Source organism: Ptychodera flava, chromosome 22, assembly GCF_041260155.1.
Source record: "Ptychodera flava strain L36383 chromosome 22, AS_Pfla_20210202, whole genome shotgun sequence".
NCBI lineage: Eukaryota > Metazoa > Hemichordata > Enteropneusta > Ptychoderidae > Ptychodera > Ptychodera flava.
The window spans coordinates 33475960-33495311 of record NC_091949.1 but is presented as its reverse complement, the minus strand read 5'-3'; the positions used below and the strand labels follow the sequence as shown (position 1 = coordinate 33495311).

Below are 19352 nucleotides of genomic sequence, written 5' to 3'. Positions count from 1 at the left end.
GAGAGAGAGAGAGAGAGAGAGAGAGAGAGAGAGAGAGAGAGAGAGAGAGAGAGAGAGAGAGAGAGAGAGAGAGAGAGGTTTCAGTTGACTCGATTAAACTTACAAAGAAAAAATGATAAAATCTAGAGCGAAATTTATGCGTGACGGTTTAGTTTTGACATTTGCAAATTATATGAGCCATATTCTACAACGAATTATGACGTAGATGTACCATTCTTTGTATAAATATTAGGGATGACAAGTTCCTATTTGATGTTGCGACAAAGTGTGACAAATTGACTGCAAATATCATTCTAAAATCGGTCATGAAGAAGTAGAACATACACGGGCGCACCAGTTTAGGTCATGTGAAATCGCACGTGATTTTAAGAATATCAATCACGCCCCCTCCCCCACCCAGGGCCGTAAGTGAATAAAGTTTGAACTAGGGTAGGAGGGGGTTTCGTAAATGAATATTTTGATTAAGTTATTAGAGTGTCTAGTGTCTCTAGTGTCTAGTGTCTAGTGGGAATCTTCAAATATCGGCATAGTTGTATCGAGAATATGCAAAATTTATTGGGACGAAACTTTTGGATATATATGAATTCAAAAAAAAACCAAGAAAAAGTCTTTTTTCTTTGGTATCAGTGTTTTGATAAAAACAATAAACTTCATCAGTCTGGGATCGAATACCATTTGTATCAATAAACACGGGCGTAAAATGATAAAAAATTTGTCCGAAATTCTGTCATGATCAAAAGAGGCTGTCATGTACGCGTTTTTAATTTTAGAAACACGGCTTCGTTATCAGCATTAGTCGTCCAAGCGCAACCAATAGCATGGTTTGGTTTCAAGCCAAATTCCATTATCTAGTTATCTCATCGACATAATTCAGGTGCCGCCAACTGGTATAGATTTCATCAGTTTCGCAAAATCATCACAAAAAACATGTTTTGAAGGCTACTATACCGATTTACTTTTTTGACCTTGACCTAAAATTTGGAAGGGAAATTCGAGCTGTTCGTAACTGCCCTTCCACTAGCATACACGGGGAAAATGCCCTCCCACTGAATTTTGACGCCCACTGCCCTCCAGTATCTATGGTCTGCCCGCTCCCCACTCCCCACAACAATTCAAGCTCCCCACTACCCTCTCCCCACTACTGACATTCCCCATTGCCCACTCAATGTCCTCTAGGCAATCAAAGACAGCGCAAAACCTTGAAAGCAGCTAGTACTATACCTTAGAACATTGCGCCCCTCTAAGTTAGGCGCTTATATCTCCCCACAAGTTCTATCAAGCACGACTTTCCCCTCCCTCTCCGTATTTTCCTTTACCCACTGTCCAAAATTTTCTCCCCGCCCACTGAAAAAATGAAATTTCTTCCCCACCCACAGTAAATACTGACTTTTTCTCCCCGCCCGCTGATTAGTTTTGAAATTTGCCCGCCCGCTGAAAAATTGCGCACGAACACCTTTCTGCACGAACAGCTTAGTTGGCGGGACCTGATAATTACACTTTGCCCGCTGCATAAACTAACTGTAGGTTATTTTTGTACAGGCTGCTAGTTAGGTCACATATGACAGGGGAATATTAATCTATTGTAGTTCCAGTAATTCCATGTATAGTGGGGAGTTTTGGGATACGACATGACCGAGTGGTCATGAAAGTATGATATGTGTGACAAAGAAGGTGGGGTCGTGTCTAGTCAAATCTACGGGGAAAACCTAATAATAATCTTTGAACAATGGAGGCTTTCCGCGCCCGGGCACACGTGTCTCTGACGACAGGATATACCATGAACCTACGTTCATGACGGTTGGATATGACTAAGTCGAATCGTAACAATATTACACAACAAAATTGAGATGAAATTTGTTTCACGAATACTTCAGAGACAAACGTTAATATTGTGGTCTTCTCACTTTATGTCGCCTTTTTTGTAAATCTTGATACTAAGCTGTTGAAATACTGCAGCACGAAATAATGTGACCATCGCGCAATATACTGCTCCAGCGTTTCTGAATCACATTTTTCTGTCAATGGCTTTAGGTTTAACGAAGTTCACAGTTCCTGACAAAAGAACTTAGTCTATGAAAGACATTGAGTAGAGCGGCGCACTTCGAATTTATCATCTCTATTTGAAATAATTACTGGCAACCAAAAAGTTGTTCAAAAACAGTGTTCGCAAATGCTTACTTGGCGAGGTTCTTTTTTGAGGGGATCACTCATACAAGCGGGCGGGAAACAGACAGTTGGGCATTTCCTTATTATCAGTGGCAAATTATTTTTTGCTAAAAGGCCAACTCGCGAAAAGGAGCAGCGATCAGACGAAGATAACATATTTTTGCAAGGGTTTACAAATGGGGAAGCCAGAATCATTTAGCAGGGAGTGTGAAGTTGGAAACCTAATTAACAACGGGAAGAGTGTTCTCGGGGAGCCTTGATGGGTAGAGGAGAAGAGTTGGACACTAAAGGGTGATTTTCAAATAGTAGCGGGAGGGCAGTTACGAACGGCTTTCACTTAGCCGTCGAAATTTTAATATAAATAGCCTTCGAATAGTACATCTACATTGTCAAATACCCAGTCACAATTTCTCAAAATCTGCTGGTCGACTGCCTCTGAAGGAAGAATGAACAGTTTAGACATGTTATTGTTTGATAGCCTGACAGGGAGTGCTTTAACAGGAGTCACGTGTAAAGACATGGCTACACCATACTGTAAGAGCTATATGCTGGTTACTTCATTTTTCCTATCGCTTCAATTAGAACAGGAACTCGTTTACATTGAACAATTACCGGTAGATTCGGTCGATATGATTCCGTCATTTCTCACATTTGGAATAAATCAAGAATGGCGGCGCACTACATCGCTTTGCTAACACCGTACCGCCGATACAGTGCTTCAAATATAGAAGTTTCCCTTTGATATTCTCTATAAATAGATAATATCACATTTCAGCCTAATTGCATAAAAAAACCCCGTTTCTTCCAAAACGAAAGGATATAACTGTTCGATTTTGATTCAGAGCAAAATGTACCAAATTACGCCTTAATTCCCAGCTAGCGTGAAAAATTTAACCAAAACAATACAAGCAGGAGACTCAGATCCTTAGAGTGTCGTGTAACTTCAACGTCTCGACCACCCTCATAAAGGTGTTTTTGAAGAGTAGACGACTTTGGGTTTTTCTGTACGTACTGTCACAGATACCACAGTACCTTCACACACGTGTGAGGAGGGACTATGGAGGGTCGCAGTTGTAATACTTATATGAGTTAGCCCTTAACCACAACATCAGCTCCAATCGTGAAGGCCCCGACACTTTCAACCAATCACGTAATTTGAATATTCTGGGTCACGTGTAATTTAATACAAGGCAATGTGACTGAATCTTGTTCTAAAGCCACTCTGCCCACTAGCGTCACCACTACAGGCGATCTATAAATACACTCGCGACTGAGTTGTCTCGGGCAGAGGACCATTCACAGAATTTGATAGAGCGTCTTTGTAGTAAACGATATGAAGCCGGGCACAAAACTAGAGTGAAAAGGCGAAATAAAGAAAAATAGAGACAACAACACCTTTTAATAACGTGGCCAACAAAAAAATAAGTAAATGCGTACAGCCTCAGCTCTGTAAAAAAGGCTCTAAATGGATATGTTTGTTGTACCCGACGCTTTCCAACTGTCTACATCCAAGGTCGGTTACGTGAAATTTCAAGAAATGAGGGTCGGGCTTTGTTTGGCTATTCTGCTTTAGCATGCATTAACTAATTAACTGTGACGATTTCTGGGTGTTGATGTATAAATGGCTAAGAATAGTTTTATAGAAACCATTCCTCCTAATGCCACTCCGTAATGACCACCTCACAGATTTCATCTCGAAATGGCAGATGCCGTATTTACAGTCGGTGTCGCGCCTGCATCTTCCTTGGTGCTGTCATGACAACTTATACATTTCTTGGCGCTCTCTTTATCTGCTACTTGGAAGAATCAGATCATAATCGGAAAATAAGTCCGGATCAGATCGCCGATGTAAGAGCGACTCTGTTTGCCGACTTGAACGCAGTGTGTGAAAACAACACCGCCAATCGCACTGTGAATTTCATTTCGCTTTTCACGTCATATGAGAAGATGCTAGAGTTGAGCAAACACAAAACTCATCGACAGCACTGGAACCTTGTGACTGCGATTCTGTTTTGTGTAAGTGTCACCACGACCATAGGTAGGTGATGTCGAGATCCACAGACAAATTTGCACTTTAATATCACGTGATACTTGACTTTCACGATTATCGTCATAGCTTATCATAATAACAACCACTATCACCACCACACATCATCATCATCCTCATCATCATCATCATCATCATCATTAGCTGCAATAATTGTAGCCTGCGCTACACAGCCAACACGTCAGAAAAAACCGATGCACGGCACGTAGGAATGTGACTAAAGGAATAACTGAGGCTGCCTTCATGTTTTTAAAGAAAGATGCTCTAACAGACATGTTAAAAGTGTTTTTTTTCTCTGAGACCTAAATGCGATTATTTAAAATTCATTGTCATTTCAATCTTGAGATTTTTCGACGCGATAAAAATTACCCAAATAACCGTTATGGCCATCATCATTACGATCATGCCCTGGTCATTTTGCAATTTTAATTTACTTTTTAAGTTTACCAATTAGCTCACGTGTTCACACATGAGCTAATGTCGCGGCGATGTCAGTTTGTCTCCCTGCGTGTTTTTCGGTATGCCAAGGTCATTTTGCAAATTTAATGTACTTGTTGTGTTTGCTTATTAGCTCACGTGTTCCCAAATGTGAGCTAAAGTCGCTGCCGCGATGGCTGTCTGTCTATCTGTTGGCACGATATCTCACGGACGGCTGATAGGATTCATAAAATGAATTTTGGTACATGGATTTTGTTATAGAATGGCAAGAACTGATTAGTTTTTGTTTTGTGTGGTTTGCATATTTCATGCTTATTTGCGTAATTCATGATTTCAGAAATTTTAAAACCAATATACACAGAATTTGAAGAGACTGCTGCAAATTCTGATCGCACTAGGGTTTAATAGCCGTGAAAGATAATAAAGAGTGACGTGAAAGTTAATTTTTAATTTGCATATTTAATGAACTGTCTTATTAGGGATATTTATTTAGATCATAATAATTTCAATGAAGTTGCAAACTTGTGGCAAAAGTTTCAATGTACAGACCACTGTCACATATACTGAAACACGGGAGTATTTTCAGTTCGTATCTGGTATCATTATAAGTTATTTGAGGTCAAAGACGATGTAAGTCTCTCGGCAGACTTTATAAAATGGCGTGTACCGAGGTTTCACAACATGATCCATATACCGTATCTAATTCTTACATGCGAAAGTCCGCGTCATATTTACTGTCATGACATGTAAATTAGTCTTTAAGTTATGATATAAAGTCAAATCAAAGTGACATTATACGCTCCAGTTTATTCTTGTTGCAGGCTACGGGTATACCGTTCCCATGAACACATCGGGTCGCTGTTTCAGTATGGTATACGCTCTGATAGGAATACCCATGAATTTGATATTTTTGTCGGAAATAGGGAAGGCGATCGGAGATGCTACGAAATCCGCGGTTAAGAAAGTCAGGAGTAAGTTGCGCAAACGACACGGAAAGCATGTGAATGGCGACAGCAGACATGACAGTGATATCATCCTTGATAGTGATCTTGGCGTCAACTGGATTCTTACAACCAGGCAACACACATCTTCTCACCTTGCATCAACTCGCCATAATTACAAAAATGCGAACCACATTGAGAATGAAGACGAACAGCCGACCTATGGCCATGCCGAAAATTCAAGATGGGACTTCCCTGATCATGGGTTTAAGGAATTTGAATTTAACATCCCTAGTGTTCATATGAACCAGGTGTGGCCTATTGAACCTGCGGATTTTGGACTCGACAGCGACGAGACGGAGATAATGAATGACCGAAAACGAGTTCAAAACTCTGGCAAGACCGATGCTTGCGACTATGCAAAGAGCAACTTCTCGACGTACCGAATTAAACGACAGAGGAATCCTGATATTTTCACAATATATGCAAGCGATGGCCAGCCAGCATTGCCAGCCACTTTAAGACCAGATGTAGTTGGCCCTGGAGTAACAGCTGCAGATCGGACGTCGACAGAATGCTCTTGTAAGACTGGAAAAGGAAGAGGCGACGATGAAAATGTTCCGTATACAGTTCTTGGTGTTCTGCTTATCGGATATTCACTCTTCGGAGCGTTGATATTTCAAATGGCTCAAGGATGGACATTTTTCACTGCGTTTTATTTTTGTGTTATAACGTTGACAACAATTGGATTTGGTGACGTCCAACTCAATGTAACATCGTCCGATGAAGAATACCTGGTGGTATTTTCTTGCCTGATGACTACCTCCTATATTATGGTTGGAATGGCATTGCTGTCGACGTGCCTGAACTTGACACAAGACAGAATCGTAGCAGCCTTCAGAACGCTGACGAGACGTTTAGAGAAGTGCAAATCGGAAGAGAGGTCACAACCAAAACCATCATCTACCACGTGACAATCTCAGAGCACCAATGTGGATATTATGTCTTCCAATTCAGACTCTTATACTCAACATTTTCAACGAAATATCTGTGAACTGTGAGTTTTATTGGACATTCTTGCGATGCATATGAGGCGCTGCATAATACACCAAGAGCTTTAAAATGATCCCTACAAGTGGTAGATTAGAAAAGATTTCAAGTTTGAGAGTCTGAATATCTGTAACCAGGAGGCGCATTCTACCTTATGAGTGGCTCAATAACCGAAGTTGTTACAACCCTTCTCCACGGACTGTAGAATTCATGAAGCATTGGCACATACATATTCACATACATAGCACATAAATTTTATCAAAGCAACAAATACATTTTTGCTTAAATAACTTTGTTTCGGGATCTGCCGGATACATATAAGGCCTTCTACAGAGTTTGGTAAATAGTTACATTCAAAAAGTTAGTAATATGACTAATTAGCATAGTTTCTTTTTCCCAAATCTTAACTAAGGGCACATCACAATAATTCTATCATAGTCAGCGCTCTTCTCCCTTAACTTAAAATTTTCATGAGGATCATCGGACCATATATTTCTATGCAAGGATACTAAAAACTACGTCGGAAAAACCAAATTTTCTCACCTTGTCATGTCTACCTACAAGATAATACAAACAAATTATGCAAAATATATGGAATGTCAACACTTGATTTTTGATGCTTTCTATTCATTTGTATTGTGCTTTCATTCGTGTATGCATACATACATACATACATACATACATACATACATACATACATACATACATACATACATACATACATACATACATACATACATACATACATACATACATACATACATACATACATACATACATACATACATACATACATATATTTACATACATACATCAACAAATCGGTGTAAAAAACAAAACCATATACACCAGAAATGCGATAAAAAGCATACAGGATACGTGTACACGATTTACTTCATATAAGTCAGCTATGTAAAATAAAAGAGAACAATTGATTGCAAAACATTGTAGACAAGCATTGTACGATTCTTGAGGGAATTTTTGAAAAACTTTCGTCCAAAAATGGTATACAGTTCACGTAATATGACTTTTAATGTTGGCCTCTTACCTACAGTACATATATATTTCGATTATGTATTACAACGGTAGTCATAATTCCTTATTTCAGACATTCATTGTCACTTTTACTGTATTCTTAGTGCACTGTCACCTTTAGTTTCCTTACAGTGTTTGTGTTCGGTGCATTTTGATGCAAAAATAACAAAAGTTACGTGACACCCTAGGCACATTCCCTTCTCACAATTCTGCCTGTCATTCCGCGCTGACTTTAAGTACATAAGTCAGCGTATATGTGTCCAAAACATATCATCTGCATCGTGAATCTTTCCTAACATGTCAGCATTTCCGTAGTAAACGTACCGACATATTTCGCCAAAGGCAGAGTCCCACGACAAGATATTGTCCCTTGTGAATGTCATTTTACTGTGCGCTCGTTCGAAAAACATTCTAATCCAAGTATGAATAGTGTAGTGGCCTTTCCACCATGGAAAATGACCAAAGAATATAAGATCTCTATTTGTGTAAGTTGGATGCACAAGTGAAGTCCGTTCGACATGTATTAAATTTGGATTCAGCTTCGAGAGCTCGTTCGGATACCAAATCGAATCACAATTCCAGCAGTCTCCTGAATACTCTATGTAGCCTTGGTAATAAAGTTGCAGGAACTTAGAGTCTGTCGAGGATATTATTATGCCATTGTTCAAACCATTTTGACTTTCTCTTCCCATCACAAAGTCATAGTGACGAAGTGGGGTCAGTGACTTCAACACGATTATGTCCATATCCATATATATGCCGCCATATTGAGTTAGTATTTCCAGTCTGGCTACGTCGGAGCTGTGCTCTATAAATGTCAGTAGATTGTTAAAAATGGTTCTCGGTCTCTCCCTTTTAATGATTTGCATTACGTCACCAACTCTTTCCTTTACCTCTTCCCAGTACCCCCCTTCAGGTTCGCAATCAGTGTGAAACATTATTTTATCCGGTTTCATGAATTTGTGGGCGCTTAATATGCTAATTAGATGATCGAAGCGAAATGTATGGTTACCGAACCAGATGTAGTGAGCGATATTCGGAACAACTGGTTTCGCATGACGGTTTTTTGGCCCTCGATATTCAGGATGATGTTTTCCGATTAAATCAAATTCAGGAAAGAAAGACTTTGTATCGTTTTTAGATAAATTTTTCCTGTATTTCTGTAGTTTTGAAACACTTGTATATTCTGACTCTATATCGCGGTCATTAATATGCAAGTATGGGTCTAAGAAACTTTCGTCTTCAGCTGGAGGGATGAAATCGTTTGAAAATATTCTCGATACCTGATTTGGAAATATGTACATGTCGCTGATGACCCAGAGACACAAGATAAGCGTGAAGATTACGATGATTAATGCTATCTTGTGCCTTCTTCTACTGATGACCAGCGATATCATATTGCAGTGGTGACTGAATTGAAAACACAACACTCGGGTGTCAAAAACGATTCGAAGCTACTGGCTTCCTAGGTTACCATATGGTCATCACATCATATTTCTGAACCAAAGCCTGCAAGGAAATATCATTCTGTTACAGCTCAAACATAAAAGACATTCATTTATAACATGATGCCAATTATCATCAATTTAATCTAATTTTATGGTATGTTTATTTAGACGTTAATGGACACGAATTATATGCCGAGAAGGATAAACTGTTGAGACTTCGTTCTCCAAGAAATGTGTAATCTAAGCAGAGTCACATGACTGTAAAATGTGTTAATTTAATTCAAAGATGAGATTCATCAAGATTGATTGCGATTCATCTGACGGAAAGATTTTTATGCCTACTGAAAATACGATGGAAGGCAAGGTTTTTGAAAGGTATCGGACAATGGCTACAAAGCATGTGCTTTTATGATCTCACCGTGTACCTTTCATGATTTCATTATCCATCATTATTCACTTTATGTGTAAGAATTACACAAATAAATCATATATGACAGATCATATGTACAGCCTATTTAATAACTACGATAGATGAGAAGGGTAGATGTGCGAAATGTTTACCTTAACGTAGAGGGCGCCTCGAAATTGACGTTTGAAACCTTTGCCAAAACTGTTTCCCTTAGGAAATTTTAAACCATTCCCTTTCGAAATGAAAAGAAAACAGAGGTCACCCAGCACACATTTTTAGCAGAGTAATTACAATTTTGTCGGTAATGATGTAGATTATCAATAGTTTAACTTGTGTCTGAACTTATTTACATACCTCTTTTATAATTTGTTTGCAAGATAACAAATGCAGAAGTGTTTTACTGACATACCGATAGGTAGGTGGCCTTGAGTCTCTGATACATGACTTGGTTTGATTGTCAACCATATTACGATACGGTCATATCTTTTATTCGGGTACTTCATCCTGATTACAGGTATGTAAAGTGTTCAGCGGTTGCAGTTATAATTGTGGCCTCGAGTGTTTGCTGTGGCTTGTTTACAATGTCGCGCGATGAGTTCAAAATGGCATAATATCTGCAATTAGTAGTGCACCTTCGGCCGAGCAGTCACAATACATGAGTTCACGACAGCAAGGTGAAGACAGGCCACCGGCTTCAGGATAACAAAATACCGAGAAAACCGTTAAAATCATGATGAAATATCGGTGAACTTTGACCATTGACCTTTCACTATTCGTCTGAGCCAACTTGAATATATTTGCATGTCTCGAGTTTGATACACTATGACTTTGTGTATACACGTCACAATACAATGTGATGCTGTTTTGATAATTTGCGGGTCATGTATCTGCGTCTCACTTCAAGGTCACCTACAAACTGAATGGAAAATATACTGCCTCTTAAAATCTCCTTACCTTCTCATTTACTGCCAGGAAGTTAAATCAATAATGTTTAAAGTCAAAATGAGGTATTTCTGCTGAAATCTGCCTGTATATATTTGTATCACTCCAAACAAGTGACAGAAAACACCAGTCTCGCCTTGTGAACACCGTGTTTGGAAAATGTCGCCTTTGAACACACCAACATCTTGTTAATATTTGACGACCAAAGCATGCCCTCATATAAATTGTTGACATTAATATTACACTGGGCTAATTTGCCTTTGGGCCGCGTTCAAAAGAAATGGGGGGGGGGGGGGGGGGGCTGGAGGAATTCAGGGGGGGGATTCGAAAATTTTTGGGGTGGTGGAGTGGGACTTGAAAGTTTTGCTCTGCCTATAGGGGGACCTGAAAATATTTTGACTACCAACATTTTGATGTCGTCCAATGGTTCTAATGTTAGTAATAATTAAACAAAATCTGGAACCGTTGTGTCGCATTTTATGTCTTTAATATCGAAAAAATCTAAAAATGTATGAATGCCATTAAATTTTTGTAAAACAAGTTGGCCTTGTAATGGGGCAGGAGCTGCAACTGTTGATAATTTTTCAATATTTCTATGCAATGTATCAAACACAGTTTCTTGGTGTCTCTCTACAACATGCTGAAAAACACAATATTCAGTTTGTCAACAAAGCCCATTTGTCTAAATATTGGTGATAATTGAATGATACAAATGCTTGGTACACGTAGGCTGTGTTTGCAAGCTGAATACTGGACAGCTCAACATGCTGTAGGGAGTAGAACAGGAACGCAATTGTGTAAACTGAACAAAAATATTGTCAAAATAAAAGTTAATAGAACTACTGCCCTGCTACTACAAACTGGCAGTGATAGTGATACATGTAGCTCTGCCTCTGATGTAGTTTAAGAAAAGTTTCGGTCATAGGACACTCAATTGGCAGTGAAACATACATCTACTTGTACACAAGATCCGGCCAGAGAGCAACACATAGAAGACTAGGGGACTAACAGTTACCATGGATTTTTGAATTCTGGCATATTGAGAACAATCAAATATTAGAGAAAAAAGATGGGGTCACCATAATTGATCTTATCAAATGTACGATGAAAAGTCAGTTTTTCTAAAATCACTTAAAATCAATATATAAAACCATTCATTTCAAGTTCATGCAGTGAATGAAATTTTCACATCTCATTGTACAAAAACACAAAAGAAAAAATTTGAACAGTAAAGAAAAAAAATGTGTGACTAAATGGAAGCGTTTATATTTTCTCAAATTTGCCATTATTACACCCAAAATTTCTCTGAGATTAAAACATTAATTTCATGGAATATTTTAACCATCAGTATTGTCAACTTTGTAAGACATTTATAAGTGGCATCTAAGTTGTATATATGTCTTGTGCTTTAAAAAAATTCGGTAGGTTACTGTGCTCATTTTTTCACAATTTGGTTAAACGTAGCCGGGAATACACAATTTTCATACTCTCTCATGATTGTCATTTTGTGTGCTTTTCAGTTGGTGACATTGACCTAGCCAAACTCAAGTCGGCTTAGACTGAGAAATCAAAAAATTCCACTGACGCATTTAAAAATGAATCAATTTAAGAACTTGCCCTAGGTATATGGCTCTACAACCTGCTGATAAGAGGTAGTGTTAAACATCTGCATGCATAACGACACATTACATGTTTATTTTTACTCTGCGTGCATTCACTATAAATATGCGGCTATATGGTAATTTGGGGGGGGGGCGCTTGAAAATTTTTGAGGGTATTGAGGGGGGACTTGACAATTTTCGAGGGTATTGAGGGGGGTCTGAAAAAAATAAGATTTCAATCGCGATTCCTCCAGCCCCCCTAACCATTTTTTTTGAACGCGGCCTTGGCGAGGTGAAAGTTCAGAATTTGTATAACATACCGTCGTTTCCAACGTATCAAATTCCAAATTCTCGCAAAAGTGGCTGTGTACTTTACTTATAAATTATTATCAGAACAAAACATTTTGCTTTGGGTTGTATGTATTTCACTCTGATACTCCTTCATAAAGACGGTGTCTTCCTCTTCTCGAAATGGAATAGAATTGTTGGAATGGCTTTAATAACGGTACCTTATCATATGAGCTCAATTCGTTTTCTAACAAGAGTAGATCATCGCTTATCTGTTAACTGAAGTGCTGATGAAGGAAATCACTACACTGGGTCATCCCGTCTCTGCGTATTTTTTTTTTAAATCTCACATCTGACACCTATTAAAACTTCCAATGCGTGACTTTTGAACAGAAGTGGTGGCGTAACACTGCAAAAGTGAGTTTTCCAGGCAAACGCTAAGAATCATTGACCCATTAGGAGTTAACTGTCAAATATCCGTGAAGTTGATCTAGGTGTAACTGTTTGTTTGTTTCCCCTTTTTTGTCTACAAGATAGTTTTATGTTCATTTTCACAAACCCTTGTCAAAAAAAATGGTGTGCGATAATGCATGTGATGCCTGATGTAATTATTGACGGCTGAATAACCCGAACTAGAATTCATTTGTCAACAACAACAACAACAACAACAACAACAACAACAAACAACATTTCATATTATACACACTCGCCCACATTGGCTGTTTGTCTGCCCGACATACCTTGGGCGGAAGTAATGAGAACAATTTGTTTACCTTGCATCAGAAATTGTCAATATAGGGTTTTGAACCCCAAGGAGTAGCCACTTGCTCTGCTGGTATGTGTATGGTTCAATTCACAAGCTCCCTTCATCGCCACAGACATAACCCAGCCATATTTACATACTGCATTTGGAATCACAGTCTATACGTTGTGCAGGTACATACTGTAAATACGTTTTATTTTTTGTATGGATAATCAATTAGTAACTATGCAGAATGATTACGTAATATTTACTCTAAATAGCTAGCTGAACAAAAATAGCTTTTCAAGATGGTAAGCTTGAAGGGCAGTTTTTTGATCAGTTTTATCCCTGAGCAAATCGATTAACTGTGCATAATTTTGAAATGAGAACAAAGGACTAAAATCACAAATATAGTTACAGTGAATTGCTTTGAAGCATTGGCATTACGCGAAGTAGACATTGTCTAAATTGAGGTGTTGCCAACACTGTCAGGTGTAATTATCAGCTGAGCAGTAATTCCAGTCAACCACAGAGAAATCAATTCTGCAAAAGTTGAAACATTGTCTTGCAGCAGGTCAGATGTAGTCAAAACAAGTACACCTGAAAGCAAGTGATAAGACTTGGACAGTGCTTGGACATATGTGGTGGTGTTGTTTAGACTACGTCTCTACTACCTCCATGGTCTGACCGTTGCTGACAATATTTCAACTTTGCAGAGTTGATTGCTTTATGATTGACTCATGTTACCGCTTAGCTGTTAATTGCACCCGACAGTGTTGGCAACACCTCGATTTAGACAATATGTCTAGTTCGTCTAATGCCAATGCTTCAAAGCACAAATATAGTTAATGTCAACTATCACTAATATGGGAACAGGGATTGCAGACTGTCCTTTTAAAGTTCAGGAAAGTTCTCTATCCACTTGTAGAGTTTCCATGGTTTCTTTCATAAAGCTGGTGAAAATGTATGGTTCATGGGAGGAAATGAGTGACAAACAAACAAACAAACATCATTTGATAGTCACCATGTGAAGCCCCATATTATCCTTTCTACATTGCTGTGGATGAAATTAGATATCTTCGTCAACACTAAGATAGAAAACAAGTCTGTCCTTGATGCCAATATATTATGATATGTCTTTGGTTTCCTGATATGCTTTTCTATAACACCAAGGAAGCTTACATGTATAATATATGAAATATTATCCCAGGTACCTTGGGTGGATGCAATCCTTGCCATCATCCACAAGTAACTCAGGTATTTCGAGACAATTCCTTAGTTGGCACAGATGACGAAAGCTATATATACATGTATATCGATCCAGCCATAAAAAAAACTTTTATCAAATGAAACCTTCTCTAAATTTACACTATGATATCACTGTTATGAGTGTTATTGGTATCTAATGGCTTAATTACCTTAAAGCTGTTTTATTCTTGAAACATTTTAAAACACTTGGACGATGATAGCATGGCACAACTTTGGCCAAACGTTTCTCCAACCATGCAAGACTGCATGTAAATGTCATAGTAAGAATTCAAGTACAAAATGGCGCATATCAAATGTATAAAACATATAGGCCTACTCAGGGACAATAATGAAGAAATAGAAAAACGGGAAAATCAAAACATGGAAACTGTAAGATAAGTACAAAGTGAATTGATTGTCTCTACGATGAAAAGAAGAACGGCGTAGGTTAACGAAACAGTTTATAGGGTGCCCTACAGTGGGTAGCAATTAAGTTAAGCCCGTCGAGCACAGAAAAGTTTGTTGACATCTTCGATTATTTATATGTACGAGTCAACAAAGTGCTCCTAAGAAGTTCTGCATTTATTGGGTAGATTGGCAAGTAAAACTTTGCATGATAAAGAAATGATTACATAGAGACATTACAAACAAATTACTGTATTAATTTAAAAGAGCAGGCACATCTCTTGACCACAGAGAAATTAGTAACCAGGTTGTTGTTGTTTTTGTTGTTGTTGTTGTTGTTGTTATTGTTGTTGTTAATTTCATAGAGGAAAGAAAGTAGCCAAGTAAGAATAAAGTACCGCTCGGAGGTTACTCGTTGCCATCCCAATGTTTACACGTATGGATCTTCAATTTCTACGGCGTTCCTGTACTTGTCTTTTCAACGCTATCATTTTGATGGAACAGTATCTGCTACAAATTAGTGTTCAATGCATAGACAACAACAACAACAGCAACAACAACAACAACAGCAACAAACAACAACAACAACAACAACCAGATTACTTAGTTCCCTGTGCTCTCGACCTAGGATGACGTCCTTTAAGGTACATCATGTGTCCAGAATAGTTCGTCGGGATGATGGAGTCTTACAAAATTAGCATTTCCGTGGTAAATGTACCGACACAATTCACCAAAAGCGGTGTCCCAGGACAAGATGTTTTCCCGCGTAAATTTGACTTTGGCAGACGAACGGTTTAGGAATACTCTAATCCACGTGTGGATAGTGTAATGGCCTTCCCACCAGGGGAAATGACCGAGGAAGATTAGATCAGTGTCTCTGTGGCTTGGTTGTACCAAGGAGGTTTCCTCGACGTGAATGAGGTTCGGGTGAGCCTCGGCCAAATAGCCAGGATACAAAACAGAGTTACAGTTCCAACATTGATTTTCATATCGTCTGTATCCTTTGTGATAGAGTCGGAGGAATTCCGAGTCCTTTGAAGAAACTATTATTCCATTGTTGAGACCAATCTTGCTTTCTCTTCCCATCACGAAGTCATAGTGACGTAGCGGGGTCAGTGACCTCAAAACAATAACATCTAAATCCATGTAGATGCCGCCATGTTCAGCAAGTATTTCTAACCTAGCAACGTCCGAACTGTGTTGTATGAATGCTATGGTATTATTGAAAACGGTTTTTGGTACTTTTCTTGTAATAATCTGCAGAGCGTCGCCGAGTTTTTCTTTTGCCTCTTCCCAGTAATCTCCTTCAGGTTCGCAATCAGTGTGAAACATTATCCTGTCAGGTTTCATGAATTTATGGGCGCTTAATATACTAACTAGATGATCGAAACGAAATGTGTGGTTGCCGAACCAGGTGTAATGAGCGATATTCGGAACGATTGGTCTATTATGGTGTCTCAACGACATTTGGCTGTCATTGCTGTTTTCCTTTGTTGTGTTATCTTCTTGCTTGGCCGTATCTAATATAAAACTTGATTGTAATTGAGGATCGTGCATTTTATATCTGTCATCTTTTGTTCTTTGCCAAACGTTTTGTAACACAAATTCCTTGTTGGTTGCGTTCGGAAGGCCACTGGAGGACAACAGAACCTTGCTCAGACGTGCAAAGTTACTTTGAAGCGCCTGTGGCGTCATGTCCCTTCGCAGAGGTGATTGGCTGATCACGAAGAGGCATGTAACAAATGCGCATGACATCAAAATCACCAACCATTTACAACCTTTGTTTCCTGGGCGTATTAGTTCCATTGTTCTGTTAGAGAAAAAGCGCTTCTTCGCGATTCCACTGCTGGAACCATATCAACAATAGTACACAACTACATCCACACCCTGAAATAAAATCATAACCCAAATCTTGAATAACGTTTGCACTGAAACACCAAATGATAAATTTCTTCAAGCTTAACTACGAAAATATATTATTTTTAAACATATACCGATAATCGTGTCGACAACGGAATTTGCTGGTAATCTTCTGCAGCAATCTATCATGTCTATAACGACATGTACAAGTTCATTATCTTTCAACCTTTGCATGTCAACCTTTTCCGGCGGCCATCACCGATTAATTTTTGCCATTCTGACAATTAAGTTCTACGGTATTGTGTCTGGATATCGCCTTCATCGTCATCTTATCCGCAAGAGCTGTCGCAAAACGATAACTAAGTTTACAGTATTGAAACCAGTAACACGCCAATAAAGATTTATTTCATTTTACAATGGCGGGCATTTACACGATATACAAAGGACACTTGGCTAATCTTTTCACTTTTATCGCAAAGCTTTTGTCTCAAGACATTTCACGAAAGAAAAACAAAATTCAAACTACCACTTCAACGTTGTTTACGTCAACAATGCAGTGGCTTTTGAAGCACTGGTGAAGAGCTTGCGTCGGCAACTAACATTTCATACAACTATCCCCCTCCTCCCCCCCGGTCAACGAGATTATAGATCTAGATTCTGCTGAGATAATAGGCACTGCGGAATGAAGAAATGGAATTTTAGAGTGTCCGATAACGAGCGGAATTTGAAGTTAATGTAGAATCGTGTCATATGGTCCCTGTAGGTGCCATCACCGCCTTGTGCCTGTATCGACAATTAGGGTTTACACTGAAGTAACGCGTATATATGAGTTCTGCTCAATTAAGTTTGCAAGTTTTAGATCAAACAATTGTGTCAACTTCTAGTGAAAATGCGTAGTATCAGACTCCAATGACACATGTTGAAACACTTTGGTTCAACCATTTTATCAAATCGCCTTCGCTAAATCTACGTTCAACGTTAAACAACACAAATATTAGGCGACGTGACTTGAAGTTCAAGGTACCAAACAACCACCATTCAAGGTAAAAGGGCCGAACGCAACTTTCATGAACGAGCGTCAATGCCCATATATCGAGCCATGGCGGTCTCAACCGCCATGTCCGTGAAATGTGACGTACCGCTTTCTATGTGACTCCAACAACATCCACGCTTATCATGCCCATGTTAATTTGCTAACGTTGATATTCACTTGAGAGGTGACTCCGTGATTTGTACTCATCTCTCGGCCGTGGACGCTGACACACTGTGTTTCGTAATGGTCCACGACTTCGTATTTTGTTAATAAGTAAGTAGATTATTGTTAAACACTCAGAATATGGCGGTAATATAACAATCTGTTGAGCTATGAAAGTTTAATATTAACTGCTTCTTTTCAATGCGCAAAGGTCAATACTTGTGTCTCTATACCGCGTTAGACATAGTTCCTGTACCAACGATCGTGTAGAATCGCTATCAAAGTTCAGTAAGGCAAGGTGTGGCTGGAATGAATTCGAATACTCTGAGTTGTATCGAGGACGCAGACGATCTTTTGCAATTAAACTGTAACCTAGGGGGTCGTTAGAATTGGGCATACCACTGTACATGGCTAGATCACGTCCCTCCACCCAGTGGACGGTGGCTAGATCTAGAGGTGCCAGTGGGATAACTCTGCTTCGTATCCAAAGGTTTGAAGCCACTTATCTTAGTACTTAAATTTCTAATTGTTTAGTCAGTAGAGGTGTCTCTTTGATGTGTCTCTTTGACCAAAATATAAATATCTCAAACAGCACTGAAACAGTAACGTCGCTCTGGTAGATCCAATGCAAGAACTCTTATAATAAGCTTTAATATTGATTGTAAACATTCCAGGTTTCTCCTTTCAAACTGTGATTTTGTGAATTTGTGTATTCCTTTACGATTGTGTTTGCTGGCGCTGATGTTTCAGTGACACGCGTCCATTTTGCTTCAGTACAATAATGGATGTAAATGCTAACAAAATAAATAAAGGCAGAAAGTATCTCGAGACAGGTGTAAGGACTTGCACACTTTTACACTTTTTCGTCTAACCACTTCGTTTTGGCTCATTTTGAAGCTCCTATAGATCTCGAGTAAATAAAGTTTTCATCGGTTTATTTTGTGACCCGTAGCATTTGTGGTAGCCAGTTTGAATTTCAAGTGTAGGTAAATATTGATAAATTGTTTCTCTATTTACAATATGTTGCAGGATTTTTATTCTTTATTTCGAAATGGAATGCTTAGATGGTCCCTTAAGGAAAGCTTTAGCAAATTTAAGTCTTTCAATTTCGAAGCGCTTACTACCTTAGACTAACAATACAATTAAACAAAAATAAGCAGTATATCGAAGTGATATTTGATCGAATTTAAAGTTAAAGCTTGTAACACCATTTTTAATGTTAAAATTGACCAGATCAATGATTATATTTGGTTCCGGCTTGTATAATATTTTTATGCCTACACTGTATTATCAGGCTGCCATCATGCCAATAGTAAATCTTATCTCTAGCTGATAGAATTAAATGTTCTAAACCAGAATACAGAGTTCCTGTAAAACTAAGTACAGGTATGGCTTTACCTTACACGTAATTCATATCGACTATACATGTCATCGTCAAAGCTTCCTTTTATCCACGTCTCATTTTTACTGCGCCTGCAAAATGCATTGTTCTTGCTCTACTCCCAAAATCATGAAAAAATTAAAAATGGTCAACTTG

The 19352-nt window shown here is 38.6% G+C and overlaps 2 protein-coding genes and 1 long non-coding RNA gene across 3 annotated transcripts; 1 reads left to right on the top strand and 2 right to left on the bottom strand.

Moving 5' to 3' along the window:
- The first annotated feature begins 3836 nt into the window (after window positions 1-3836).
- On the top strand, window positions 3837-7504 carry LOC139123253 (potassium channel subfamily K member 18-like). Its single transcript, XM_070689383.1, has 2 exons — window positions 3837-4204; window positions 5473-7504. Exons 1-2 carry the CDS (start codon window positions 3838-3840, stop codon window positions 6564-6566), a joined length of 1461 nt encoding a protein of 486 aa, XP_070545484.1. The 5' UTR covers window position 3837; the 3' UTR covers window positions 6567-7504.
- Window positions 7498-10733, bottom strand: LOC139123259 (uncharacterized). The gene is made up of 4 exons (XR_011549624.1): window positions 10489-10733; window positions 9944-10226; window positions 9687-9766; window positions 7498-9186 (listed from the first exon to the last, which is right to left on the bottom strand). It is a non-coding gene; the product is annotated as an uncharacterized lncRNA (long non-coding RNA).
- Window positions 10734-13293: 2560 nt separating this feature from the next.
- LOC139123255 (uncharacterized) lies at window positions 13294-18101 on the bottom strand. Its single transcript, XM_070689385.1, has 2 exons — window positions 17760-18101; window positions 13294-16647 (listed from the first exon to the last, which is right to left on the bottom strand). The coding sequence occupies exon 2, from the start codon at window positions 16564-16566 to the stop codon at window positions 15400-15402; it is 1167 nt and encodes a 388-aa protein (XP_070545486.1). The 5' UTR covers window positions 16567-16647; window positions 17760-18101; the 3' UTR covers window positions 13294-15399.
- Window positions 18102-19352: the final 1251 nt, after the last annotated feature.